At 58.4% G+C, this 27,533-nt stretch overlaps 2 protein-coding genes across 7 annotated transcripts; one reads left to right on the forward strand and one right to left on the reverse strand.

Moving 5' to 3' along the window:
* Window positions 1-39: 39 nt before the first annotated feature.
* SELENOM (selenoprotein M) lies at window positions 40-2,817 on the forward strand. Its single transcript, XM_007975443.3, has 5 exons — window positions 40-262; window positions 1,685-1,720; window positions 1,937-1,971; window positions 2,314-2,392; window positions 2,472-2,817. Exons 1-5 carry the CDS (start codon window positions 134-136, stop codon window positions 2,628-2,630), a joined length of 438 nt encoding a protein of 145 aa, XP_007973634.3. The 5' UTR covers window positions 40-133; the 3' UTR covers window positions 2,631-2,817.
* Window positions 2,818-3,003: 186 nt separating this feature from the next.
* SMTN (smoothelin) lies at window positions 3,004-26,557 on the reverse strand. 6 transcript variants are annotated; one of them, XM_007975439.3, is made up of 22 exons: window positions 26,141-26,557; window positions 24,312-24,442; window positions 19,508-19,656; window positions 19,015-19,108; window positions 18,844-18,922; window positions 18,652-18,749; window positions 17,598-17,918; window positions 17,437-17,509; window positions 16,738-16,809; window positions 16,135-16,656; window positions 15,770-15,942; window positions 13,750-13,842; window positions 12,135-12,287; window positions 11,981-12,056; window positions 10,688-10,852; window positions 10,529-10,591; window positions 10,238-10,307; window positions 8,763-8,936; window positions 8,448-8,565; window positions 7,728-7,879; window positions 6,580-6,744; window positions 3,004-3,309 (listed from the first exon to the last, which is right to left on the reverse strand). In XM_007975439.3, the coding sequence occupies exons 2-21, from the start codon at window positions 24,360-24,362 to the stop codon at window positions 6,600-6,602; spliced, it is 2,841 nt and encodes a 946-aa protein (XP_007973630.1). In that variant the 5' UTR covers window positions 24,363-24,442; window positions 26,141-26,557; the 3' UTR covers window positions 3,004-3,309; window positions 6,580-6,599. The 6 variants fall into 6 exon arrangements, with proteins under 6 accessions (XP_007973630.1, XP_007973632.1, XP_007973633.1 ...); XM_007975441.3 differs by lacking the exon at window positions 13,750-13,842 and having other exon boundaries at window positions 26,141-26,323; XM_007975442.3 differs by lacking the exons at window positions 6,580-6,744; window positions 26,141-26,557 and adding an exon at window positions 24,620-24,743 and having other exon boundaries at window positions 24,312-24,443.
* Window positions 26,558-27,533: the final 976 nt, after the last annotated feature.

Genomic DNA, 27,533 nt, shown 5'->3' on the forward strand with positions numbered 1-27,533 from the left:
GGTCTCCAGCGGGGCTGGGCCTCTAGCGGGAGTGGGGGCGGGGGCGGGGGCGGGGCCAGCCTACAGGCCCAGACGTGGCGCAGCGACTCGGAGGTTCGCCTCCAGGTTGCGCATCACCTGCGGCCGGGTCCCGATGAGCCTCCTGTTGCCTCCGCTGGCGCTGCTGCTGCTTCTCGCGGCGCTTGTGGCCCCAGCCACAGCCGCCACTGCCTACCGGCCGGACTGGAATCGTCTGAGCGGCCTGACCCGCGCCCGGGTAGAGGTGAGTACGCCGGCCTCCAGCCCCGACACTACCGTCCCCCAACCCTACCGTCCCCCAACCCTGCGGCCCCATGGGAGCACCGTCTGCCCCGGCCCCAGGACCACCTCGAACCTCGAGTCCCTGCTTTCCCCCTTGCGCCGGGACCGTCCCTCCTGTTCCCTAGCCCCAGATGACCCCAGCATCCACCGTGGACGTCTGAGACACCGACTTTGGGGCCTGGAATTCCGAACCCTTCCCCAGCTCCCCCTACCCGGCCCGCCAGCGGACACCCAGACACACTGACAGAGCAGTCTCCTAACTCTTCTCGTGGCCTATGACTCCCAATCCTGTCCCAACTTCCCATCCCCCATCACTTCATGTTCCTGGAATTCCTCCCCCACCCAGTTCCAGGGCTTGAGGTTCCAGAAAGTCTCTTTTCCTTCTTCTAGGGGGAGAGAAGAGTTTCTGGGTGCCTCCTTCCATATGCAGGAGCCAGGGAAGGGGGCCAACTTGGAGGGGGAACCAAGTTGGGAACTTGTTTGTCAACATTTACTCTGCAGCAGCCTCCCATGCTCCCCCTACCAGGAAATTCCCTTTCGGAGTCCCTGTCTTGCTATGTGACTTTGACCATCACAGCCCCTCTCTGAGCTTTTTGTCAGCTCTGACAAAAAGGTGTAGAATGGCTGGGTGCCGGTAGTGCACCCCTGTAATCCCAGCACTTTGGGAGGCCAAGACAGGAGGATTGCTTGAGCCCAGGAGTTCAAGACCAGCTTGGCGGACATAGTGAGACCCTGTCTCTAAGAAAAGGGCTGAGGGTAGGATGGAGGAGGGCTGGAGTGGGTGGTCCTGGGGTCTGCACTCCTGCTGGATGGTGGTGTCTCCTCAGGGAAGGCAGGGAGGAGTCCTCCCACCCTCCCATGTCAGGGAAGCAAGCAGATGGTCTGTGGGGTTGGGCCGCAGGTGGCAGGCAGGGTGAGGTCTGCCTGTGTAGAGTAGGGACCAGATGGTAGGTGTCTCTAATGGGGGCCCCCAGGGACATTCTGAGGTGTTTCCTTCTGGTCTGCCTCCACTGTGAGATTTCAGGGATCAAAGGCCAAGCCCAGGTCTCTACTGCTTAAGAGGAGCAGGGTGATCATTTCCCCTGGGCATTGGGAGTCAGTCAACAGCCAGTAGGATGTACAGGCCCCAAGGCTGGCAGGCACACTGTGGGTCTCTGGCCTTGCTCTTTTCCCCTGGTGTCTGTAGGCCTGAGTCTCCCCAGCTGTATACACAGTTCCCCCTTCTGTCCACAAGGGGCCAGCATTTCCTTCACACCTTGGGAACTGCTGATCCAGGGATAACTCTCAGACCGACCCAACTCAGGGATAAGGATGTATGGCTTTGGGGATGTGGCTGGAATAAATGTGAAGGACTCCTGACCTATCCCATTTTATCCCCCTCCAGACCTGTGGGGGATGACAGCTGAATCGCCTAAAGGAGGTGAGTTTGAAGGAAAAGGTCCCTAGCTCTGTTCCCCCTGAGCCTCTTGGGGAGTGGGCAACATGGTCCTAATGACTGGGGCTGGGGGGAGGATCCCTAGGCTAAGAGTCAGGAGCCTGCACCTGACTTGCTTTATGACTTCACTGGGCTTCAGTGCCCCGTCTGTACCTCGAGGAGACTGGGGTCATGGTCTCTGATGCTCTGGTTCCTCCCCAGGTGAAGGCTTTCGTCACCCAGGACATTCCATTCTAGTATCCTTCTGTTCTGGGGGAGGGGAAATGGGGTGGGCACCTGGGAGAATCTCCACTTAAGAAAGGGGTGGCAGATGGTTTTCAACTGACAAGTGGAATTGATTGGTAGCGGCCACCCAGAGGATTCTGAGGTGGTCTCCATGTTGGGTGGGCAAGAGAGATTGACTAGTGATGACTGCCACAGAATGAACCCTAATTTTCTCACGTATAAGCGGAGACCCTAGCCCCACCCGGGCACAGAGTAAGCGCTCAGCAATGGAGGCAATGCTGTTCCCATCAGTAAGGCTGCGGGAACCACTACCTCCCTCTGCCCACCACCACCCTCCTTAACACCACCTCCAGTCACAACCTGGTGATGAAACACCTCCCTGGGGCCGACCCTGAGCTCGTGCTGCTGGGCCGCCGCTACGAGGAACTGGAGGTGAGGCCGTGGGAGGCGGGCTGGGGGCGAGGTCCGAGGTGAGACCCAGCCTGCTGACCCCGCCCCTCCACCGCCTCAGCGCATACCGCTCAGTGAAATGACCCGCGAAGAGATCAACGCGCTGGTGCAGGAGCTCGGTTTCTACCGCAAGGCGGCGCCCGACGCGCAGGTGCCCCCCGAGTACGTGTGGGCGCCCGCTAGGCCCCCGGAGGAAACTTCGGACCACGCCGACCTGTAGGTCCGGGGGCGCGGCGGAGCTGGGACCACCCTGCCTGAGTCCTGGAGACAGAATGAAGCGCTCAGCATCCCGGGAATACCTCTCTTGCTGAGGGCCGATGCCCCGTCCCCGGGCCAGCAGGGATGAAAGGTTCTCCCAACCCCACTTTCTTCCCTCTCCAGCTCCACTAAATTCCCTCCTGCCTTAACGGAGGCTCGACTCCTTCATTGCTTGCTGCGGGGGGATGGGGTGGGAGGTCGGAAAAACCACCTCTGAGGACCCCAGCGGGACCTCGCATTCCCAAGTGCCTGGCTGCTGGAGTTGGAGACCTTGCAGAGCCGCCTTCGGTTCAAACCCCCTCCCCACCCCCAGGAGACGCAGGGAGGAGTCAGAATCGTTGAAAACCAATAATTTATCAAAACGCTGCGTGTATGTGGGGGGAGGGTGTCGCGACAGACAGGGCAGCGGTGGGCGGGCGCACAGGGAGGGGACGGTGCCCGGAGGGTGGGGGCGGCAGCTTGCCACTGGCTGGCCATGCGGGCAGGGAGGCTAGACATTCTTGCCGCGCAGGCGCAGTTCATGGCGCCGCAGGTGGTTGTAGAGCGACTGCACATAGGTGAAGACACACTTGGGGTCAGGCTTCTTGCCCATGATCATCATGTCCTCCACCTCCACCAGGGGCACACAGTCCACTAGCATCCTGCAGGGAGGGGGCAAGGGGGTGGATGTCAGCACCGGCCCCGCCTCTCCTGGCGCCCCTCTACCCCAAGGTCTTGTTTATTGCCGCATTGCCTGCTGGTCTTTAATAAACTCCAGGCAGGGAAAAGCCTTCCAGGAAGGCAGGAAGCCCCTGGCTTCATCTACCCAAGCCTAGAGGTATCCCTCGGGGCGGGGGAGTACAGCTAGGCAGGTGGCGGTGGAGATGGCAGAAGAGAGCCCCATCCCAGTCAGGCAGGTCCTGGGTCTGTTTCCTCCAACTCTGGGGAGGAGCTGGCTCCAAACCCTGCCCGTGCTCTCCCTGGAGACCGCCTTCTGCTCACCCTCACTGACACACTTCAGTTGGTAGAAGCCTCTCAGCTGGGCCTTTGCACCCAAATGGGCTTCATCACTGGCCAATCTTTCTCTATGGACATTTCTCACTCTAGTTAGCCTGTGGTCTCCCGATGATTGTCTGCTAGCTGCCTGACCTGGTACTTCCTGTTGAGAGGCCCAGACCCCTGTTCTTTGACAGGGGGTAGGGATATCCCTGCTGCTGGAAATGGAGGCCAGGGAATGTGTGGGCAGCAGAGGGGTTCTCTAACCCTTCTCATCTGCCTTGGGTAGAGCAGGGGAGGCAGATGATCATCCCAGCCAATACCAATGGACCATCTACACCATGCTCAGGGGTGGGACCACCCTTCTGGCCATCCTTCAGAATGCTAGTTGCCCTTCACAGATAAGGAAACTGAGTGACAGAGCAGAGGAGCTTGTTTCAAGCCCCATGGTTTAGTAAGTGCAGGTTAGGCCGCATGGGACCCTGGCCCCCAGTTCTGGGTGTTGGCAAAGCCTTTTCCCCACTCTGGAGTGAGTGGGTTGTGCCAAATAAGCAACTGACAGCCCCCAGAGCTCTGAAGCTGGAGTCTGCTCTTTGGCTACCTTTCCCCTGTCCCTCAACCCCCAGAGCAAGACCTCTTCTGTCTTGATCCCTGTTTGCTCTCCCCTATCTGCCACACCTGGCACATAGCAGGCATTCAATGTTGCAGAATGAGTTTCCTATGGCAGGGAAGGCATAATGGCAAGAATTCCTCCTTATTCTCAAGACACCCGAGAACCCAAGACCACCTCCCATCTTGTGCCCTTATGGACAAACTCAGAACTGTGGTAGGGCTGGGCCTACTCCCAACTCACCTGGACTCCTTCAAAGAAGAAACCTGGGAGGCAGAACACCTCTGTTTTAGTCCAGACTCTATCCCTAACCAGTTGTGGGTGCTAGATAAGGCCATTTTCTATGACTCAGTTTCCCCCTCTTTAGAACAGGGCAGTTATTCCCTATCTCATTTGAGACCTTACAAGAATTTAGGATGAGTGAGAGGGTTCTCGGTCTGCTGCTGATGTGCTGCGTGCCCCTGGGGTCATCCCTATCCCATACTGGGCTTGTTTCCCGAGCTATACCATGATACAGAGGCAGCCTCTCTCTGAAGCTTCTTCCAGCTGTGGCTATCGTCCCAGGGATCCTGACCTCCCTCTCTAACCTGGTGCTCCCTCCCGCCCCTACTCCCTTCCCTGGAGACCTTATAAAGCCATTGTTTACACTGGGGCTCACGGCTCAGGGCTCAGGGCTCAGGCTGCCCCAGTGACAGGCCAAACACCAGGCAACTTGAGCAACAGCACGGCTGAGTCACACTTTCCAACTGGATCAGGGCTGGGCTGGGCCCCTCTCCCTCCAAGCTGGCTTGTTGGGCAGCAGCTCCTAAGTCCATATATGATCTGGAGATAGCACCAAGCCCATCCTCCCCTCATCTGCGCTCCTTCTCTGTGTGTGTGCGCGCACATGTGGACTGCCCCCCATAATGGCTCCAGGCCCCGAGGGGCATCTGAGTGTGCCCCTACCTGTCACTGACTCACATTCCTTCAGCCAATCCCCTTGCTCCTTCTGGGCCTCTATTTTCAATCCTCTCTACAAAATGGGCGGGAACGCAGTGATGGGGCAAGGAAAACAGCCACTAAGTGGGGAGTCTGGAGTCTCAGTTTCTGGCCCCACCTCTGAACTAACCATCTTCCCTCTCCCTCCCACCCCCAGGACAGTCTTAACCCATCTCTCTCTCTGAGCTCCTTGTCTGTAATGGGGTAGTTAGTTCAGGATCTGAATTCTCTACTTTGGTACTGAGGTGAGGTGACCAGAGAGGAAATGCCACAGCTGGCTTAGGATCCAGAACCCCCAGCCAGAAACATCTTCCTGTTGAACTGGTCCTGCCCCTGAGCTCCCCACTTTGAAGTATGGCACCACCAACTCTCCAGTGCCCACATAGGAGCCTGGCAGACTTCTTGACCTTCCCTCTCCCTCTCCAAACCAGATCTATTGGGAAGCCTGTCTCTCTCGCTCTTAAGCTATTCCAGCCATCTAGTCCATCCCATCTCTCGTCCAAGCCTCATCCAAGGAAGGTCCTAGAATGCTACATCCATCCCTCCTCTGTTTGGAAACCTTTTATGACTCCTGTTGTCCTCAGGAGGAAGGTCAAATTTTTTTTTTTTGAGACAGTGTCTCGCTGTGTCACCCAGGCTGGAGTACAGTGGCACGATTTCGGCTCATTGCAACCTCTGCCTTCTGGGTTCAAGTGATTCTCCTGCCTCAGCTTCCTGAGTAGCTGGGATTACAGGTGTGTGCCACCACGCCTGGCTAATTTTTGTATTTTTACTAGAGATGGGGTTTCATCATGTTGGCCAGGCTGCTCTCGAACTCCTGACCTCGTGATCTGCCCGCCTCGGCCTCCCAAAGTGCTGGGATTAAAGGCATAAGCCACCGTGCTCAGCCTGAAGGTCAAACTTCTAACTGTGGCCCCCTCCTCCTCCCTCATATCCAGACTCAAGTTTCTTCCCTTCCTGGTGTGCTGCGCTCTTCAGCTCTCTTGCCCTGCTAAGCCTAGGCTGATCCCTCTGCCTAGAACTCCCTCGCCCTCCTTTAGCCTGAACTTGTTCAGATCCCAGCTTAGTTTGCACTTTTTTCAGATGGAGGGCCCAGACCTGCAGCCTGGGTCAGGCACCTCCCCTGGGCTTCCCCCATCACAGTGCTACTCACCTGGGTCATCACCGCCCATTCAGAATGGTCTCGCCTGCTGGGCCCTGAACTGCCAGAAGACAGGGCTATGTCTGGCTCCTCTGGCTTGACTAAATGCCCCCCTTACTTCTCCCACCCGCCTCCCTGGACCCTCTCTGTGCCTTGCTGAGCAGATTCTGGTGAAATGGGGCAGATGGGAGAGGCGGCGTTTCTCACCGTGGGGCCCCGAGCAGGGGTTAGGACTTTTTGGTTTTTACCAGCCCCTTCTGGACCAGACAGCGGTAGAACTCCTGGATGTACGTGTACACGCACTTCCAGTCAGGCTCTCGAAGCCGCACCATGTCCTCTGTATCCAGGAGCTGCGGGCAGTCCGCATGGGTCCTGGGGAGGGTAGGGGGCCGGGAAGGGGTGGGGGATGGGGGCAGGAGGCCAGGGCCCCAGGTGGGGAAGAGAGGGAAGAGGCAGAGAAGAGAGAGGGGAGGAAACAGAGACACACACATACACACACACACAGAGACATGAGTTCAATTACGATTCCAGTGCTGCAGTCTGCCAGCCCCCCGCATGCCGCCTCCCCACTGTGGACGTGCCGCTCACTACCCATCACTAATGGTGTGCAATGCAGACAGGGGTGGGGGCCAAACCAGTCACAGGTGCAGAGAACTCTAGGGGCAAGCGGGAACGCGGGGTGGGGTAAACGGCGTTGGCACCAAGGTTGGAGAGGAGGGCTGTGCCCCGGGGAGAGGGGGTGAGGGAGGCGTGAGAGGAGGTGGGGGGAGGAGGAGGAGGAGAAGGAGGAAGAGGAAGAAATTTGAGAAAAACCAGAAAGAAAAGGGGAGAGAAGGGAAGACAGATGGAGAAGGGTGCTGAGGGTGAGGTGAGCAGACGGGGCAACGATTCCAAAGTGGAGGGCTTGCTGAGGTCCTATATAAGCCTCTGGCAGCACTATATAGGCTGGGCGGGCACGGTGCCCGGGCCAGGAGCCTCCTTTTGGAATCTCCAGCCGGGATCCCGTGGGAGCAGGAAGCTCTGGTGATAGTGGGAGGAGAGCAGACAGAGAAAGGGAGAGAGAGGGAGAAGGGGACAGAGGGAGGATGGATGGGATATGGACAGGGCCACCTGGTGGGCCTTGGCCCAGGCTGGTAGGCCGGCCTGTGGCTCCTTCGTTCCGGCGGGCACCTGGCACGCTCAGCAGCGGGTGGGCGGGGATGGAGAAGGACGGGGACTCTCTGGGGAAGGGGGTCTCAGCTGCTGACTGACCAAGTGGCCGGCCCGCTCCAGGGGTTCTCAGGGCAACTGGGCCTGGTCCCGATGTCCAGCCCCAGATGTGCAGCAACATTAGCAGGGCCAGGGCCCACACTTACTCCGCAGATGAGAAGGCCACCTCGAAGTTCTGGCGTCGGTTCTGAGGGCTAAGCTGCCCATAGTCGAAGGCCTCAGGGAAGAAGTTGTGCACCAGGGCACAGAAGGCCATCCCATCACTCCAGCTGGAGGAGAAGTTCTGGATGTCGACATGCTATAAGCCGTAAGAGGACGGGTCAGGACCCTGGGGGCCACTCCCCGCTGCTGTCTATCCCTCAGCATTCTGATATTCCAGACCTAGGGTGCTGGGCACAGAGAGGCCCTGTAGCTTGCACAATGAGTGAATAGTTGGAACACGAGCCTCCTCCAAGTCAGTCTGTCAACTCCCATATTTGCGATTTCAAGGGACAGAACTACTGAGAGGCCCAGCGCCACGCAGCTAAGGCCATGGCCATGCCTCATCACTCCTTCCCTGGTTTAGAGAAATTGACTCAGGGCCTCCTACAGAGCAACAAGGAGGGGACTCCAAGAGTGGGATCCAGCCTTGAACCCTGCCCACCACCCAAGAGGCCCTGTTACTTCATCACTGATGCTGGAATCTAGGGCTTGTCTTGTGTCCTCTTTGAGCCTCAGTTTCCTCACCCCAAGAGCCTGTCCATGTTCCTTGTGAGGCCACACAGTGGCGGGAAGTGTACTGGGGAATAAAAGGAGCTCTGCTAAGAGGGGGGTGCTGAGCTGGGGTCTGGGGAGGCCTCCAGGTCCCCTGGCCTCCCGGAGCTCACCTCGTAGCCGCGAGTCTTGGCTCGGCACCAGTCCAGCAGCATCTGCTTGATGCTGTTGGCGTTGGGGACCCCGAAGCTGGTGGATCGCTGCACGGCTGCGCGGGGTCCGCCAGGGCTGCTGTAGGGGCGGTGTCGGGACCAGGTCACACGACTATAAGGGGCGTGCCTCGGTGGGCCCACCCAGTGGATCCCAGGCCCCGCCTTCCGTGACCTTCGGGCCTTTGCACCGCAGATCTAGCCGCGCGTTCTTCACGCCTCTGCCGGGCCAACTATGAAGCCCCGCCCCCCACTGCCCAGCCCACTTCTGCAGCTCACCCAGCCGCGCCCTCCTTCTCCAACTTCTCAATCATGGCCTTGCGCGCCTGGGAGGCTGAGGTCTTGGGCAGACTCTGCGCCTTCATCAGCTCTTTCTTCTTCTCGGCCTGGCGTTTCTCGAGCGCCGCCAGGCTGCCGGCCCGTGGGCTGGTCTGGTCCTCGCGGTCGAAGATGCTAGGGGTTGGGGAGGCGCATGTTAGGCAGGGACAGGAGGGCTGCTCCCCAGCCTGGGCCACCACTCGCAAGGAGGAGGGGGTGTCTTGTGGCACACTAGTATCTCCACTGCCACAAACGCCTGCCAGGGAGGGAGGCGTCCTCATCACACCCATTTTAGAGTTCACTGAGGCTCAAATGACAGCAAGGTTTTCAACGGGTTTCCGCCTCCCCCTCCCCCACCCCCAAGAGTAGTTCTCTGAGAAGGCTCATTGTACCCTCAAGTTACAGGTGAGTTCAGCTTCTGGGCACTATCCGCTAATAAAAACGACGACTAACATCATAATAATTCATCTCTGTTGATCCTTTCCTGTGTGCCATTTTAAACTTCACAAGAGCAGGGAGGAGCCTTACCAATTCCACTAAAGGTGAGGAAACTGAGACTCCCAGCAGTAACTTGCCTATGATTTCAGAGGATGTGATGGCCAGAACTAGAACTTGAACAAGGTCTCTGACTCAGAGTCCCTGGACCCCTTTGATTCCCATCCTGGATTCTGATCCTGTTTCTGCTTTCTGCCATCCCCAACAGCCTCTGTTACATGCGGGTGCCCTCCTTCCTCATGGGGCTAAGGTATAAAGGTGCTCTGTGACCTGGGACATGGTTTGCAGATACTGGCAAGTGGCAGTGCCACCAGGCAGCTCAGTGTGGTAGGTAGGCCTCTCTAAGGCTTCAATGATATTGTGGCCACTCAGAGATGTGAACCCCTAAGCAACTCACTGGCCTCCCTGAACATCCACCTCTCCTGTGGTGTGGTTGAGAATAAAATGAGATCCCAAAATGAGCAGGATCCTTAACTCTCCCTTTGCCCCTCCCTGGCTATAGACCTGTTACCTCCAAGCATCCCAGTCTACCCCTCTATTTTATTTATTTGTTTGTTTGTTTATTTATTTATTTTTGAGACTGAGTCTCGCTCTGTTGCCCAGTCTGGAGTGCAGTGGAGTGGTCTCAGCTCACTGCAACCTTCGCCTCCCAGATTCAAGTGATTCTTGTGCCTCAGCCTCCCCAGTAGTTGGGATTACAGGTGCCTGCCACCACGCCTGGCTAATTTTTGTATTTTTAGTAGAGATGGGGTTTCACCATGTTGGCCAGGCTGGTCTCGAACTCCTGACCTCAAGTGATCCACCTGCCTCGGCCTCCCAAAGTGCTGGGATTACAGGCAAGAGCCACTGTGCCCGGCCTACCCCTTTGTAAAATGGGTTTGCAGTTAGGTCCCCTGTGGCACTGACTCCTCTATGGTCAGGGATTGGGTGCTGGTGCTCACCTGCCCATCTTCTTGGATGAGGAGGAAGAGGAGAAGGTCTTGGTTTGCATCATGGTGCTGCCACTGCCATCTGCAGAAAAGGGGAAAGGGCACCAGGTGAGGGCCGGGGCTGGACATCAGGAGATGTCCAGGATGGGAGGGATGGGAGGCTGTATGGAGGGATGGTGATAGCCGCAGGCAGAGAAAAGAAAGTGACGGCACAGTTGAAGACACGGAGAGAGAGCTCAAGGAAGAGCCAGAGGAGGTGGGCAGACAGGCAGGCAGGCACAGGGCAACGCCAGGTGGCCTTACTCTCCGAGCGCCTCACGAAACTTGACTCCACTGTGGTGGTGCGGGCCGTCCGTGTGCCATCATCTGCAGGGGCAGGGGATGAGAAGGATGTGAAAGGCATAGGGAGCCGGGGGAGGATGTGTTCCCACCCTGAGCCCTGGGCCCCATTTGGCCCCTTACTGGAGTGGACGAGCCGCTCAGTCTTGGTAACAGTGCTGACAGCAGAGCCATCAGCTGCCCGCTGGCTGTGCCTCGTGGTGGTCTCAGTGGCTGTGTTGCCGCGGCCCTCCCCTGGCCGGCCCCGTGCCTCCTGCAGCCGCCGTTCCCGCTCCTTGTCCCGCTGGTCTGGGCAGGGGATGCCCCGTGCATGCACAAAAGGGTCACCAACGCCCACACAGCACAGATGCACAGATGCATGGGGCACACAAGATGGGGTGGAGGGTGGCTTGTTAGAAACATGAATGACACAGGTAACAAGGGCCTCTCTAGGAACAGCTGGGGTGAGGGGACAGCCATAACTTGACAGGGAATTGAGTGTGGGAAGGGGCTGATGGACTCAGGCAGAAACTAGAGAATACAGAATAGCTAAACTCAAAGGGGTATGGATCCAAGAAGGGAGTTTCTATAGAAATGAGTAGCTAAGTCAGGAGAGGTATCTAGATCTAGTGAGGGGGTAGCTGAGTCTAAGAAAGGAGAAGCTGAATGAGGAAGTAGCTGAGTGGGCCATCAGTGGGTCTTTGGTTGGAGAAGAGCAGCTGGAGAGGCAGGAATATTTAGATCCAGGAAGGGAGCAATTGATGGGAGCTGAGAAGCAATCTGATCCAGGGGAAGAGTAGTTGGGAGAGAAGCTAGTGAAGGGGGTTAACTGGGCTTAAAACAGAAGTAAGTGGGTAGAGATAGAGACTGGGGTGGCCATCAGTGGGCCCTGGCAGAAGCAGCTAGATTCAGAGAAAGAGTAATTGCGAGTATTTGAGAGGAGAAGCAATTGAACCCAGAATCTAAGGGAATGAACAGATGTGTCCAGGGAAGAACTATCTGGGGGAGGAAGTAGCTGTGTCGAGGAAAAGGGAAGCTGGATGGGGCAGAGGCTAAGATAGCGATCAATGGACTTCAGGGAGAGAGGAGCAGCAGGGAGAAGGAATATCTGGATTCAGGGAAGGAGTCGTTGACAGTACTTTGAGAGGCAACTGGATCCAAGGAGAGAGTAGCTGCGGGAGGGAGTGTCTGGGTCTAGGAAGGAGAAGAGAAGCTGGTTGGGAAGAATAACTGGGGTTGCCAGCAGGAGAGAAGGAGCTAGGGAAGGGAACAGCTGGATCCAGCGGGGAACAGCCAAGGGAACTGCTGGATCTAGAGAAGGAGAAGCTGGGTAGGGCAGTTATTAAGCTGGGGTATCCACAAATGGACCCCAGAATATGAGGGGAACAGCTGGGGAATGGGGCAGCCGGATCTAGGGTAGGGCAACTGGCTGTCTACCTCTCTTCCTTTGTCGGAGCTCACGAAGTGCAGCCCGGATGAGCTTCCGCTCTTCGAAGTCCGTGCTCTGATCCAGCTGCATATAGAGCCCGTCATTGGCTACCTGGTGCCTGCTGGACTCTGCCAACCCCCAGCCCACCAGATCTGGCCATACCATCTTGTCCAAGACTCCTTCGTCCTCAATAGTCATCAGCTCCTCAGCGCTCAGAGGGCTCCGCCCCTCTGGTGCTTTGTTCACTCGGGTCTGCTCGGCCCCATTGGCTGCTTCCACTGCTGCAGAGGGAGGCTCTGCTGGCTCTGGTTCCATCTGCAGGGTGGGGAGAGGGCATGGACTTTAAGCAGGGGCGGGGGCATCCATGCCCCCAATGGATAGGGGAGCAGATCCTAGGGTTGCTGGCATGCCTTGGAAATAACCGCTAGCCTGCCAGCCTGCTTGCCCAAAGATGGCCATGTCAGTGTCAGTCAGGGAAGAAGTACTGACAGCCTTGTTGTAGGGCTTCCCATGTACCCAGAATTGTATTAATACAATGGATAGTAATAATGATGATGATTTCCAGTCCATAGTAACGTTGCATAAGCACTAGGGATTTTACTGTCCCTATTTAACAGAAGGGAAGGCTGGGCGCAGTGACTCATGCCTGTAATCTCAACAGTTTGGGAGGCTGAGGAGGGAGGGACCACTTGCCAGCAGTTTGAGACCAACCTGGGTAACATAGCGAGACCACATCTCTACAAAAACAAAAATAAAAAATTAGCTATGCATGGTGGTGTGCACCTATAGTCCCAGCTACTCAGAAAGCTGAGGTAGGAGGATCACTTGAGCCCAGGAGTTAGAGGCTGCAGAGAGCTATGATCATGCAGCTGCACTCCAGCCTGGGCAACAGAGTAAGACCTTGTCGCAAACAAAACAAGACCAGAAAAAACAAAACAAAACACACACACACACACACACACACACACACACACACACACACACACACAGAAGGGAAAACTGAGGCTCAGGGCAGCTAACTGACTTGCCCACAGTCTCTCTCTAAGTGTGACGCAGCCTGGGATCTGAAGTGAAGGTAGCCTAACTCCTGAACCTCAGTTCATTTTGCTGCTTTGTTCCCAGCCCCCTCCCAGGCAGGCTCTGCTCTGTGCTGCCAGTTCCCGAGGCCTGGGTCCTCCTGGGCCAGTGCCCAGGCAGCACATGTTGCCCCCCATCTGCCTGCCACCTTGCCAAGGGGGTTGGCCCGGGGCCCGTAGGCTCCTGACCAGGTGTCTGACTGGGGCTGCCCTGAGCCAAGACCTCTATGAAGCTCTCCTCTGTACCACCTCCCCATGCCTCACCCCTGCTGGAAACCATCCTCTAAGGAGTCTCCGGCCCTGCAGCCCTCCCAGGGTATCTCTCTAGCCCCTTGAAGACAAGGCCCCAGGCCAACTATTACGGCCCTTCCTCTCCTGGCAGGGCCTCTCTGTCTGCTATAAGGGTAAGGAGAGCTGAGGTGGCAGCTGTTTCAGGGAGGCTTGGTCTAGCCAGGGTGCAGGGCGGCAGGGAGCTGGGGGCTGGGGCCTGGGTCATGCCAGGGGCTGCCAGGGCAGCTGCCACACATGCCTCAGGGCTGGAGCCTGGCACCCTCTTGCCCTAGTCTTAGAGCACTAGTGCCCCAGTCCCCTGTCAAGATAGGTAAACTGAGGCTCAGAGAAGGTGGTGACATATCTAAAGTCACAGCGGAGGCAGAGCCTGGCTCAAACCCTCCCCCTCCCACCAACCCAGAGGGACTTACAAGACTAGTGCTGCGGGTGGTGCAGGTGGAGGAGCAGCGGCGGGTGCTGAAGGCAGGTGGGTGGGCCACAGGGGTCCCAGCATCCTCGGCAGCCTGGAAGAGGGCCTCGGGGTCGGCGGCAGCCAGGAGCAGCTCGCTGGGCTCCAGCTCAGGCTCGAGGCCGGACACAAGTGGGACCCCTAGCCGTAGGCTCAGCACCTCCACCTGCCTGCTCAGTGCATCCAGCCGCCGGCTCAGTGCTGCTCTCTCTGCCCGCAGCTCTTCAGCTGCCCGGGCCACCGGCTCCACGGTGGCTACAGCTACCTCGGCTGCCTGGGTCACTGCCGCCCGGCCTGCCTCAGCCACCGCCCGCAGCTCCTCCAGTGCCCGGCCCAACTGCTCCTCAAGGGCTGAGGCCAGTTCAGGCCCAGGCCCTGGTACCCCCGGCATGGTGCTGGTGGGGACGCTATGGGGGGTAATGGTGGGGCAGTGGCAGGGGCTGCTGCTTCTGGTTGACAGTGTCTGAGTCTTTGCAGCTGGTCTGAGGGCAAAGGCAAGGGCAGCGCGGGCCTGCCCCGCCCCTGCCTCCCAGCCCGCCACCAGCCAGCTGGAGCTGCAGCCCAAATAGAAACCTATTCTGGGCTCCTCCGTGGAAGGGGCAGTGGGGGAGGGGGGGCATGCCCAAGCAGGCAGATCGCCAGGCCTGGCTCTAGCCCTGCAGAAATCACAGGCCTGCAGCACAGTAAGACTGCATGGGTTCTGAAGATCACTGAGATCAGGGCCCCATGCCCCACAGGTGGGGAAACTGAGGCAGGGAACAGGTAATGGACCTGAGCCACCATGTACATTAGCTGTAAGAATCAGTCTGCTGGACTCCAGAGCCTGCACTCCTTTACCCTTTACCCTAACTCCAGCTGTTTTAGACAGCTGGAACAGATGGGGGAAATGGAGGCACAGGGAGGCAGGACTTTGAGTGATCTACTACAAAAAGTGTCTTGGTCTGACATAAAAGCCCTCTGGCCTGCCTATGGTGCTCACATCCAACCACAGGCTTTGAGCAAGCACGTTATAGCACATCACCTGTCCTCTTTGGTTCCAGATGAGTAAACTGAGGCAAGTTGGTGGTGTCAGACCCAGGTCTCACTGGAGCACCTCCCATCCACCTCAAGGGCCTCAGCTGGTCCCCCCACTCCACCCCACACAATCCCTTGTCAGAAGGCAGCTGGATCCTGCTTTTTTGGAAAGGAAGGGTGCTTTATTTCCCTCGCTCTCTCCCTGTCTCCTATGAGAAGGCCCAAAACTGGCCCTAGCCATCTCACCTCAGCCAAAGTCCCATTCAGTCCCTGGTTCAGCACAGAGGGTATTACCTGGGCAGCCGGGTGGCCCGCCTGGGGATCCCTTCCCCGACTGAGCTCCCAGCTAGTGGATCCTGGGCTTGGGAATTAATAATGGAAGCGTGCTGCGTATTCAGTTCCCAAGGCACCTGCTAGGCTGCTGCCTCACCTGATTGGTGCCCCCCTGCCTGTCTGTCCCAGCTTCTGTCCAACCCCCACAGGGGGGTTGACGCAGATGCTAATCACTAATCTCCAATCTCCTAATGGGCCAGGCTGATCTTGGATGAGCAGATGAGCTGCTCTATACCTCGGGGCTGATGTCCAGTGTGGGTGGGCGCAGGGGCACTGGGGCTGCCACAGGAAGAGGGGAGCAAGCCCTCACCACCCTCTGAGCCTCAGTTTCCCCATCTGTTCACCAGGAACGAACCAACCAATTTCGGACTAAGGATTAGAGATCAGCATCCAGGAAGTTTAACACCAGTACAGAGTAAGCTCCGGACACACTTAGGGGCTGATACACTAGGGTCTGGCCTTAGCTCTGCCACCGACTGGCTGTGGTCTGTGAGCAGCTACCTTCCCTCTCTGGGCCTCGGTTTCTCTGTGTGTGCAGTAGGGGAGGAGCAGAGGAACCCTACTAGCCCTACACCCTGAAGCAGTGTATGTGAGGCTGACGGATGGTGAGACTGGTGGGGTGAGGAGGGGCTCACCTTGACACTGCAGCCTCCTTGGCTACTGGGGGGGGCATGGCTGAAGCTGGTGACATGAGTGACACTGCCCAGCCGAGCCAGGGTCCCAGGGCTGTTGACACGAGTGATGGTGCTCTTGCCCCCACTACTGGTGCTGAGTAGGGTCGGGGGCGCCCGCAGCCCCAGTGTCAGTTCTGAGTGGGGAGAAAGGCAGCTGTCAGGAGGATTAGGTGGAGTGAGGGCAGTGCCAGACAAGGTTGATAGTGCCCTCGCTCCCAGCACACCCTTTGGAGACACCCTGAGCTCTGGCCGCCAGCACCTGAGCTGTATGCAGAAGTGCAGTTGCAGGCACTCATCCCCATTGGGGAGGCAGTTGGGGGGCCTACCTGCCCTCTGGTTGCCTGTGGGCAGCAGCACCCGGCCTGTGGAGGCCTGGCCACGGCCGTCCTTGATCTCGATGGTGAATGTAGTCTTCATACTGCCCCCTGGCTCGGCAGTGCTGACGGCCACGGGCAATGGGGCACCAGGCTCCTCTGAACGTGCCACAGGCCCCCCTGCTCCGTTTTCAAGGGGCCTGGGAGCCAAGCCCCGCCCCCTGGGGCCCTCCTCCTGGGAGCAGCTTCGAAGCTGGGCCAGGGGCTGGGCTACTCCTCGTTGCTCCTTGCTGAACCGGGAGGAGGTATCACTGCGGCCCCAAGAGGAGGAGCCGCTGGAGGAGGAGGCAGGGGTGGTACTGGTGAGGGAGGGGCCCACGAGCCTTGCGGGGGTCAGGGGACTTAGGGCAGCCCGGGGTGTGCCATCCTGGAGCCTAGCAGCCATAGGAGAATCCGATGTGAACTTGTGGACACGGTCCCGAACAGAGCCAGCCCGCTGGAACGAGGAAGGTCTGCTGGCAAGGGGGGTGGACTCTAGAAGGAACAGGAGGGCTGTCAGTGACTGGGTGGGACAGGGTCTGCCCAGGTCCTAGGCGGTGTGAGAATAAGTAGTACCTCGGTTCTGGGCTGGCGGGTGGGGGCTGAGCACCGACAGGGAGCGTTGGCAGGGTCGGGGTCCAATCACGTCTGGCAGGTTGGGGAGGGGGTGATGGCCATGTGGGGAAAGAGAAAAGACAGGGGATAGTGGGGGTCCAACTCTCATAATCCTCTCCTCTACACCTCCCTAGCCTCCCACCCTTTCCTATACTCAACCCCCACTCCACCTCTCCATCCCTTCCTGGATCTCCCACACTCCGGCATCCCCACTCGGCAGCGTCTCTCCTACAGGCACCTCTTCCCCTCCCACACTGACCCTAGGATGACTTGGGACACTCCTGGGGGCCGGGCAAGGCTTAGGCTGGAGGAAGGATGCCCAGATCCTTCCTGCAGATGGGGAGGGGGGACAGCCCCCCTGGCCAGTGCTGCCCACAGCTCCAGCTGGGAGATGGGTGGACTCCCTTATTGGGGAGAAGAATGTGCCTGAGGCCCGTTGCCTTTCAAGGCTGCAGGGGAGGCCTCTAACCATGGGGGTGGAGGGGGAGGTGGGCCTAGCTGGGGGCGGGGACACTTCAGGGGTGGGGTGCAGTATCAGGGACTGCCTGGACCTGAGGAAGTTGGAGCTGCCAGGCACAAGAGCCCATTCTCTAGGCAGGGAAAGGGAGGCTGGGGGAGGGGAAGGCAGATGCCTGTGACTACCCCTGCTGGGATCCTCACCTGCTCTCTTGGTGTCAGAAGGGCCTCTGGTGGGGCTCTGGGCAGCAGGGGTCTCTTTGGGGCCAGACAGAAGCTGCAAGGGAGAAGAACACAGCATGAGCAAGGCCTGACTCCCAGACCTGCTCACTTGCCTGGCATCCCTGCCCCTCATCCAGACTCACCTTGTTGACCACCTGGCCCTCAGTGCTGGCAAGCGTTGGAGACTCCTGAGGCTCAGGGCTGGTGGTCTTGGGTGGGCTGCGGGGTGGCTCTGGGGCGCCTGAAACCTCGGCTGTAAGGCACTGGGCCTCGGCAGGCTCCAATGGAGGCTCAGGAGAGGCAGCAGTGGGTGAACTGCTGGGTGAGGCAGGTGAGCTGGATGTGCTCCCAGGTGGGGCTCGCAGCAGGAGTGTCACTGTGGTCACATCCTGGCTGGTGCCTTCAGGGGTGGGAGTTGGCTTTGAGACCTCTGTCTGCTGTTCCTGTTCCTCTCGCTCTGGCACCTGTAACGGACCCATAGGATATAACCAAGGCTCCCTAGGCCTCGAGTGCCAACCCCACCACTGAGGGCCAGGCTGGCAAGTGCCCAGGGCAGGGCATGCAAAGCAGAGTGGTGGGGCATGGCTTCCTGTAGGCACACCTGCGCAAGCACTGGCAATGACATGCTAAGGGCAGTCTCTGATCCCCATTTCCCAATCTCTTGGCACTACCTAGCGAAAGGGGTTCAGAGAGAACCCGGTCCTGATGTCAGTGGGTGGGTATGGCAGGAGACCTATTGGGGACGAGAGCCTTAATAGATCCCTGGAGTGGAGGTTCCTGACCCCTGGCCTCAGCCTGGTTCATCTGGAGTGGGAGTGGGGTCCTGCTAGGACTGTGGACCCAGCGGCCTCTGCTGGCCACTGAGGGAACCTGCATGGCCTGACGTCTCACCCACACTCTCTGGAGAACAGACAGTGAACTGTGAGACAGCTGGGGTCTGACATGCAGGCCCCATAAGCCAAGGTAAAGATGTGGGCTGTGTTGAGGGTGAGGAGCAGCCCTGGGATGGGTTGAAGCAGGGGAGGTGCCAGGGCCGGATTTGCATTTCTGGGAGATCCCTCTGGCCGCTGAATAGAGGCTGGATGGCAGGGGTGGGCCCCTTACAGTCAAATAGCAGCCTAGCAAAGACACACAGGTGCTCTATGCTACTGGCATCCATGGGCACAGGACACTGGGCCACCCTCCCACCCTCCTTACCTCACACTGTTCCAGCCTGTGTGCCACTCGCCCCTTGCTGTCCTCTCTTAAGCCACTGTTGGGACGCGCGCTGCACAACCTCCCAGCCAAGGTGGCAGCTAGAAGGGAAGGAGCAAGTGTCAGGTGAGTAGTGGGGAGGTGCTGTGGACAGCAGACAGCAGGGTAGGGGTGGGGCCGGGACAGGCCACATACCCTCAATCTCCTGAGCCCGTACACGGCGGATGGCAGCTCGGATCAGCTTGCGCTCCTCATACTCACCAGCGCTTCGCAACTGTGGGTGACAGGCAGGCTGCGGGTGTTGGGCTGTGGAATCCAGGTCTTCACCTGCCCTGCCCCCATCCCCTGCCCCAGCCTGGGCCTCACCAGTGCAGTCAATTCCTCTACATCGTTCATGGACTCCAGCTGCCCTGCCAGCCGTGCCAGGGCAGCCCGCTGCTCAGCTTCCCGCTGCTGAGAGCTGCAGAGACATCATGACTGTAACCACCACTGCCATGGCCAAGTCGTGGAGGATGTGGGCTAAGGGTAGGAGTCAGAACAGAGTACCCAGAACCTTGGCAGAAGGGCATGTGGCTGTGCACACCCTCTGACTGCACACTGATACACATATGCCCATGGACATGGGCACTAATACCACGCACTCAGACGTGCCGTCTACACCAGCACGGCTGCGACGCCAAAATCAGTACATGCTCTATGCCCACAAACATCCCTGTTTTTCCAGAAGCGTGTGTGGACGTACTGCCATTGGCACATGCAGTCCACAGATACACTTGTGCTCATGCCTGCCTGCACACATGAGCTGAGCTGGGGTGCACACTCACCCTCTCACCCGCATGTTCCACCCCCCGCTACTCACTGCAGCCAGTTCTCCTTGTTGTCCTGCCGCTCGGCTCGGAAACGCTTGGATGCCAGGGCCTCCTCCTCGCGCTCCAGCTCCTGCCGCTGCAGTTCCCGGATGGCTGAGCGGATGCGCCGCCGCTCTGCCAGATCTGCTGTGACCTCCAGCTGCAGCGGGGGCGAGGGGCAAGTCATTTTGGCTGCCAGGGGCGGAGGGCTGGCACCAGCTGCCCACGGGCTCTGCCTGGGGCACAATATGTGGCCTGTGTCCACTCCCTCTGTCCCAAGCTCTTCACGTGCCTGCCTGCCCACGCAGGGTCTCGGGGGTAGACCCAGCCCACTGTTTCAGGGCTCTTGGGGAGCCCACTTTGCATTGTGGTTCACAGAGCACACGACTGAGTGGACAGTCAGAAACTGCCCACCTGTGCCAAATGCCAAGCCAGGCACTCCTTTCTACAACTCGATTCCTGCCCCTCAGAGCCCAGATCCCCAAAAGCCAGGGAGCTACTGCAGGAGGAGGAGGAGGAAGGCCACCCTATGAGCCACTAACAGGGTCCCTAAAGGGAAAGGTGATAGCTGAAGTCTACCCTCTGAGCAAGGGAGGCTCCCATGGTCTAGTGACCAAACACCACAGCCCACCTGGGGGTTGACTGCTTCATCCACAGATGGGGAAACTGAGAGCAGGTGCTCAGGAGTCCTGCCTGGCTGAGGGCTATTGTCCCCACTGCACTGGCCTGGCCCTAGCCACCATCGAAGGAGCCAGGGCGCAGAGTGGGAGGACCAATTCCCCAGACATATAAGGTAGCTGGCACTAGGGGCCACCCCAGGGCCTTAGAGAGGGCATCCCTGGGTGACAGGTGCTCCTACCAGGTTCTCAGCCCCTCAGTTACCAGGAAATTGGGGGTAACTGGTCTAACCAGGTTCAGGAAAGAACACCTTCTCTGGAGTGAGTCAGCCAATCCTGTTGCCTCCCCCACACCTCCACCACGTAGAGCCACCCCCTACAGATCCTCCGTGGCTCAAGGGAGAGAGGACTGGCCCAGGGTTCCCCTGGAAGATAGTGGCAGAGATAAGCCTCCAGTGTGGGTCTGATAACCAGACGGGAGCCAGTAAAGGCAGGGTGATTTCCTCTGTCCCCACCCCCCAAATCATTCAGGGGTAGGGCCAAAGAACCCTCTATCATCTCCCTTTTTAGCACCCTCCCATCATTCCTTTCTGCTTAGTGGGAAGGCCAGGTGGCAAGGGTGGGGATGGAATGGAGATAGTTTTCAGCAGGGAGTGTGGGCTGGCCCAACTCAGCCATGAGCCAGCTTGTCCTAGTCTGAAGAGAGCAGGGAGAGTCTTGGGGGAAGAGCCCTCCAGGCTCCACATTCCTGAGGAATTATGAGAAGGCCCCCCGAAACTCAGGCCAGAGCCCCCAGTTGGTTCCAGCTTGGCTGGGTGATTAGGAGTATAACCCTTAAACTCTCTGCGTCTTGGTTTTCTCATTTGCCGGTGGGTGGGGTTGGGAACAGTGACTCGGGTTCTCCTGTACATAGCTGGAGTTGCAATAAGCATCACCCCCATACTTGGTTCTAGCCAGTCAGGGGGAGGGAGAGAGACGAGAGGGCAAAGGGGAAGGGCGGCATATCCCGAGGCATCAGTAACATTTATGGAGAGCCTGTGAGTTGAACCCTGTGCTGAGCCCCCTACTTGTCCTAAACCCACAAAAACCCTAGATACTGTGTTATTCCCATTTGACAGATGAGGAGATTGAGGTCCAGGGAGATGTGATTTGCTCATGGTCAAATGACCTGAGCCAGGATTTGAACCCAGGTCTCTCTGACTCCAGGGCCTGCACTAGACTGAGGATAGCTCTGCTATTGGGGTCTGTCTGTCATGATGGGGACCTCAGGGATCCTGGCACTGTGTTGGAGATCCCTCTAGCCTGGACTAGAGATGCTCTGAGGCCTAAGGAGACCTTATAGCAGAGGCAGGGGGAATGAGGCTCACTCCCCAGCCCCCAGTCCTGGCTGTGTCTCAGGCCCAGAGCCTCCTGTGGTACATCTGGAGACTGGGGGCTGGAGGGGACAGAGAGTCCAGCCCCTTCTGTACAGAGGGTAAAGAGGTCCAGAGGGGCAAGGGCTAGCCTTTTGTCTCCTAGGTCCCCATTCTCAGTGCTCTGCGCTCTGAGATGGGGTCCTTGTCCCTGACAAAAGTCTGATGTAGGAACTTGGCCACTCTACAACACAACCCCTGGAGCTTCAGTGTCCCCATCTGGAAAATGGGAGCCTCCCTCTGATCTCCCATAGTGGGTGGGCAAGGCTGGGGACTGACAACCTCATTCCACTGGTCACCCTCTGGCACGACCCTTACCTTTGGGCCTGGAGGCAAAGGTTGGACCACAGTGTCTCCTCTGTTCCACCCTCCCAGGCCCCACCGCTGTGTAAGGAGGGAGCTGTGGGAGGGAGGGAAGGAAGTACAAAGCGCCATTGTCTACTGAGGGGGAAGGGGAAGGGGAAGGGGATGGGGCGGGTTTCCGAAACTGCCCAGTGAAATTCTCCCGGGAGGAAAGAGGGTGCTTCCTCCCCCTGGGGGGCCGGCTCTCCGTGTACTCTCTGCCCTCGCTGCTGGGAAGCCTGGCAGGCCCTGAGGTCTTGCTGGGCCTCAGTCTCCCCAACAGCACAACGGAGGGGACTCTCCAGGGTTTCTCCCAATCCCAGCTCCCCTAGTTGCCCATGGGGGTCCCGCCGGCGGTGGAGCGAGGCCTCGCCAGGGGGCGCTGAAGGCCCGCAGGCTCTGCGACCGCCCTCCCTCGCAGGGTGCCGCCCTCGCCTAGCCCACCCCGCCTGGCGCTAGGCGCCGAAGGGGGAGCCAGATATGAAGACCCCCGCTACCGCCTGCTTCAGTGTCCCGACCTAAAGGGAAGAAACCAAGGTCCCCAGGATACCCAGCTGAGTGACGGAGGTCGAACTGGAACTCGGGACCGAGGGGAGGGCGTCCCGGCTGGTGTGGAGGGGCACGCGGCGTGCAAGTCCCCAGACGCCCCCATTCCGCCCATTCCCCGCCCAATCCTCAAGAATGTGCGGGAGCCGGGGCCGGAAGCGACTGCCCGCATCCCCAAATCGGCCAGACGCGGGGCGCAGGGCGGGCGGAGCGGACCCAGCTTTTCCTTATAAGGCCCGGCCCCGCGGGGAGGAGCCCGGTTCGGGACGCCCCCGTTCTTGCCACGAGGCCAGCGGGGGCCGGGCCGGCGCGCGGGACGCAGTAATGGCGGGCGCCGGGTGCTGGAGGAGCCGCTCCCAGGGTCGGAAAGACTTCGAGCGGCACCAAGCCTGAGACCGGGGCAGGTTCTCATCTGTTCTTTCCCAGAAATTGGGGCGTGAGTGGACTGACTTCAACCACTGCTCCAGCTTCTTCTCCGAAACTTTTCTCAGCGCCGCCCGAGCCTCGCATGAGAGAGGGAGGTGGCGGCTGAAGAACTCTGAGCCTGACTGTGGACACCTTGAGATGAGGATGCGCGGGAACCTGGCCTAGCATTCCCTCTTTTTGGGCTGCGCAGACTCTGTGACTCCCACTGGGACTTGGACTTCCTGAGGGGAGGTCGAGCTGACTGATGGGCACCTTTGGAAACCCAACCCCATCCCCTCCAGGCTGCACACATCCTGCGGTGATAATGGAGAGGCAGACACCCAGAGAGTCTAATGCACTGGTCTGGGAACATACAGGCAGGAGTGCCTTGGGGAGGTTATGGCAGCAGCTGGGCACTGCCCAGTGGCTGGGCTACGCTAGCTGGTTCCAGCCTCTGCCTGCAGGGGAAGGCATGGTGGGGGTGGGGAGGTGGGTCACTTGTCTTCTAGGTAAGGTAAATCTTTAATTTACCCCCATGGACAAGGTTCAGGGACTGGGGAGATGGAGCTCCTCTGGCCCCTCCTCCAGGTCAGGCTGCCTGGTCTTGGGGGTTGGGGGAGGAGCCCTGCCCCACCGGGTTGCCCTACAGCCTCTCTGTGCATGGGGATAGACAGGGCTCTCAGGACGAGGAACAAGAAAGGGGATGGAGTGGGCTCATCTTTCTTCTACCTGAGATCTGGGTCCATGCCTCATTCTGTCCCCATGCCAACTCTAGGACCTAGAGCTTGTGTGCACACACATCTCCCTCCCTCCCTCCATTTTACAGGTAGAGGAACTGAGACTCAGGAGTAGAAAAATGAGATGAGAAGCCACAGAATCCATAAGGGCCCACAAAGCCTGTTTCTCTCTTATGGCCTCGTCCAGCCTTGACTTTCCCAGGACTCTGGTCCCCCGTGGCCCACTATGGGATTGGGATTTTGGCACAGCTCCTTCTTAGTTGGGTGTCCTTGAGCAGGTGATTTCAACTCTCTTGAGTTGCCGTGCCCAGGCTTTCAGAGCTGCTGTAATTATTCTGTGACCCAGTACCCAGCCTGCCCCCTGCCATGCCTTGGCATTGTTAATCATTGCTGCTACTATTATCACCGGGCCACCTTCCAGGGGTGGGCACTGCCCCAGCTATTGCTCTGGAGAGGCATATCCAGCCTCACCACACCTGTGGCTGCACATGGGTGAGTCCACAGCAGTTACTGTTTAAACAGGTGGTGGCCATGGAGGGCTGGGAGGGACTAGGCTTCAGCACCTGGCATGGACAGGCACATGCCACAAGGGCCTCTGCATCAGCCACATGGAACTGGCCTACCTCTATTCCCGTGTCCCCCTCCTCCTGACCTTTCCCCCATCACTTCCTCGTGTTAGCTGAGAAGTATCCTGGATTGACCCTGCCTCTCTGGCTTGGCTTTCCTGTCCCCACAGTGGGTGATAGGGCCACTTACCAGCTTCCGAAGGGCTCCCTCATCCAGCCCAGCTAAGGCCTCGTCTGCCATCTCACTGGCCCCTAGCTCCGTTGGTTCCTTTCTGGTGAGATCCCCAGTGCCTGTGGCACCTGTCACCAGCTCAGAGGATTCTGCAGGGGACAGACATGAATCAGGCATGCTGGGGCTTCTAGAAACCACAGACCCTTAGGCTCTGTGCCTTACTTTCCCTCTGTAACCTAGGAGCGTCCATTACTGTCCCATCCTGTAATGTGGCTCCTGGCTGGAAGTTGCCCTCTGCCCTAGGGTGGTTTGCTGGAAAACTCAGCAAACCCAGGGTAGGGGGTCTTTGGTTCCAGCCCTGCCAGCTTGGCCACCAGTCTGCTGTGTGGCCTAGGATGGACTCTCATCCTGTCTAAACCTCAAACAGGGAGGGCAGGGACCTGGATTGAGAAGCCAGAGCCCGGCAAGGCCCACCCAAGCTGTGCTCACCACCAGGGGGTGCACTCCAGTCTCCAGTTTCCTGCCCCACCCACCCATCCCCAGGGCCTACCCAGCCCCCACCCACTCTCCAGGCTCAGCCTCTGGCTGTGGGCTGAACCCATAGTTCTCGCTCCCACCACCACTGTCATTCCCCCAGGTATAGGAAGGTACACTTTGTCTTCTAATTCTTGGAGCCAGCTCTGCTGTCCAGACATCCTGAAGCCAGGTGTCCAGGCACCCAGCACCTCCTGCCAGTTCACACAGAATTCAATTCCCCACCTGGAAGGGCTTTCGGCACAGGCAAACTGAGAGGATTGAAGAGGGCCAAGGATTTGTCACTAAGCAAGGAGGAAGCCAAAGACTTAGAGGGCAGAGAAGGATGTAATCAAAATCTTCGTCATCTCCGGCTTCCGAAGCTCCCTTCCAAAGTGCCCTCAAGGGCCTGGAACACTCTCAGTGACAGAGGCAAGAGCCCCATTTCGCCCCAGTGCTGCCTATCAAAATAGACTCCTAAATCCTGGCCCAGCCTCCCAGCGTATATCTCTCCTTCCTCCTGTAGCCCCAACTAATGTCTGGACTTTGAGGGGCCCTGGTCTGGCACACTAGATGCTTAGTTAATGTATGGTGACTGACTAATGTATGGCCCCAGGACTGCCCCCCGTCTCCTGTTGATTCATCTTTCAATCATCCCTTCCCTCTCTTTAGAACAGTCACTTGGGAAGTCACCCCATCCGGTGCATGGGTAGGGGGTGAGGGTTACAGCTCCACACAGTTGGGGTATGTGGGTCCCTGCCTGTTTAAGTCACTGCTGGCTCCTCCTCCCATCCTGGTAGGCTCAGAGGTGTCAACCTCCCAATCTCTGCCTGTTAGGATTCTTGCCTCTTACCTAGTTACTCTGTCTGCGTTAAACCTTTTCAAGACTGTACAGTGGTCACCAGCCTTAGGTTCTGCGGACATTCTAATTCCCCCCATGTCTTTTCTTCTAAGGGGCAGGTGTCCCCCTAATGCCTAATCTAGACACCCACGGGACTATAAGAAGATCCCTGCCGCTGCCCTTCTCCAATCCCATGGCTCCCTGTCACACAGTCTGGGGTCGCCGGACATTGTGAGGGGCCTCAGGGTTCTGTGGCAGCTTCCCCAGGGTTTCTGCCGCCACAGACTAGCGCCCCTGTGGGGCGTGGGGTCCCTTAGGAATCCGCGGGCGTCTTCCCCCAACAGTCTCAGAACTTTATCTCATGGCTTAGAGCTCTCGTATGGGTGAGGGCTCCTAGGTCTGGACGTTCCAGAACTCCTGGCTAGACATCCGGGTTCCACCCTCGAACACGTTGGGGCAGCATCAGGATCCCCCCCGCGGTCCGCACACCCACCTCTCAGTCCAGCCCACCCGTCCGGCGCAGGCTCGGCTTAGCTCTTTCGGGACCAGACAGATGGATTAGACACGCGCAGGCAGGAGGCGCCGCGACCCGGTGTCCCAGTCCCGCTCAGCAACCGTCCCCTGGATTCTGTGGAGAGCTGCCCGTCCAGCCGCGCCAGCCTCCCGGCTGGCCCCGCCCCGCCCCGACGCGCCAGCCAATTCTCGATCGGGTACCTCCCACTCTCGTGCGCCATTGGGAAAATTCAATTTGACGGCCACGCCCCTCGCAGGCCAGGGAGGTTGGAGATCGTAGTCTTGGGGTCGTCTGCCTCGGTGGCTTTAGCGAGTCGGGTGGGCATTGGCAGGGGGACGCAGGCTCTGCGCCAAGTCGGGGAGGGCGCCCCGAGCCGAGGTAAGTTTCCTGGGGTCGTAGAAGTCTCAGAGCCTTCAGGGCAGCCCCTCTCCGCCCTCCTCTTTGTTCCTGAGACCACGTCCCCTCCCTCGACTCCACCCCTTTCTCGCGTCAGTGTTTAAGCTTGGCCGCCGTCCCTAGGCTGCTTTCGGGACACCTGGTTTGAGCCACCTCAGAGCAGGGACTGAGTGACTGGCAGCACCTTGACCCTTTGGAGTTGGAGTGCCGGTTGGAGTGCCGGGACCATCTCAGTTGGAGCAGGATCAATCACACAGCACGCCTCCCCCAGCCCACACACCTTTGAACAGACATTGCCTTCTTGTAGTGTTCTTCTACCTTCCAAGCCCTGAGAGTCTGCCTTTAGGAGCGCTGGAGTCCTAAATAGGGAATATGGAGTCCAGGCTGTCATTCAGCAAATACGGGAAATTGAGGCCCAGAGAAAGCTGATATGTCCAAGACCAAACAAAGAATCAGCCAGGGGACCCAGGAGGTCAGACCCACAAGGGAAAGCTATTCCATCTTCAGTGCCACAGGTCCTAAAACCGCCCTCAGATCTCCATGGAGACCAAAGTGGGTGGAGTTAGGAGGATGGGGTCTGGAGTCCTGTCAAATAAAAACAGTAACAAATCATTTATTTTGTACTTGCCATGTACCAGGCATAAAATGCCCATAACAAGAACATGAGACCATGACTACTGTCCCATTTTACAGATGAGGACAACAGCTGATAAGTAGTAAAGCTGTGATTCATACGCAGCACCTTCTGAGTCCAGACTCTGCTTTTAACCAGTATAATGTGGGATTCTGGGGAGGCAGTTTCAGCCTGTTGCCCCAGAAGAGCCCTGGTTCAGGTCCTCTGTGACGCCCCCATCTAAGGAAAGGCCCAGTCTCCACATTGAGAGTCTTTTCCATGTGTCATTTCATTTCATCCCCACACCCCTGAGAAGTTGGTCCCATTTTACACATCAGAAAACCAAGGCACCAGCCGGGTGCG

This window comes from Chlorocebus sabaeus, chromosome 19 (assembly GCF_047675955.1).
Source record: "Chlorocebus sabaeus isolate Y175 chromosome 19, mChlSab1.0.hap1, whole genome shotgun sequence".
Lineage (NCBI taxonomy): Eukaryota > Metazoa > Chordata > Mammalia > Primates > Cercopithecidae > Chlorocebus > Chlorocebus sabaeus.

Coding starts and splice junctions, on each gene's coding strand:
- SMTN (XM_007975442.3), bottom strand. CDS start 24,700: ATGAGAGTCCATCCTAGGCCACACAGCAGACTGGTGGCCAAGCTGGCA. Junction 17,919..18,651: donor ACAGGCTGGAACAGTGTGAG/GTAAGGAGGGTG, acceptor GGTCCGTTACAG/GTGCCAGAGCGAGAGGAACA. Junction 10,592..10,687: donor TGAGCGGCTCGTCCACTCCA/GTAAGGGGCCAA, acceptor CTGCCCCTGCAG/ATGATGGCACACGGACGGCC.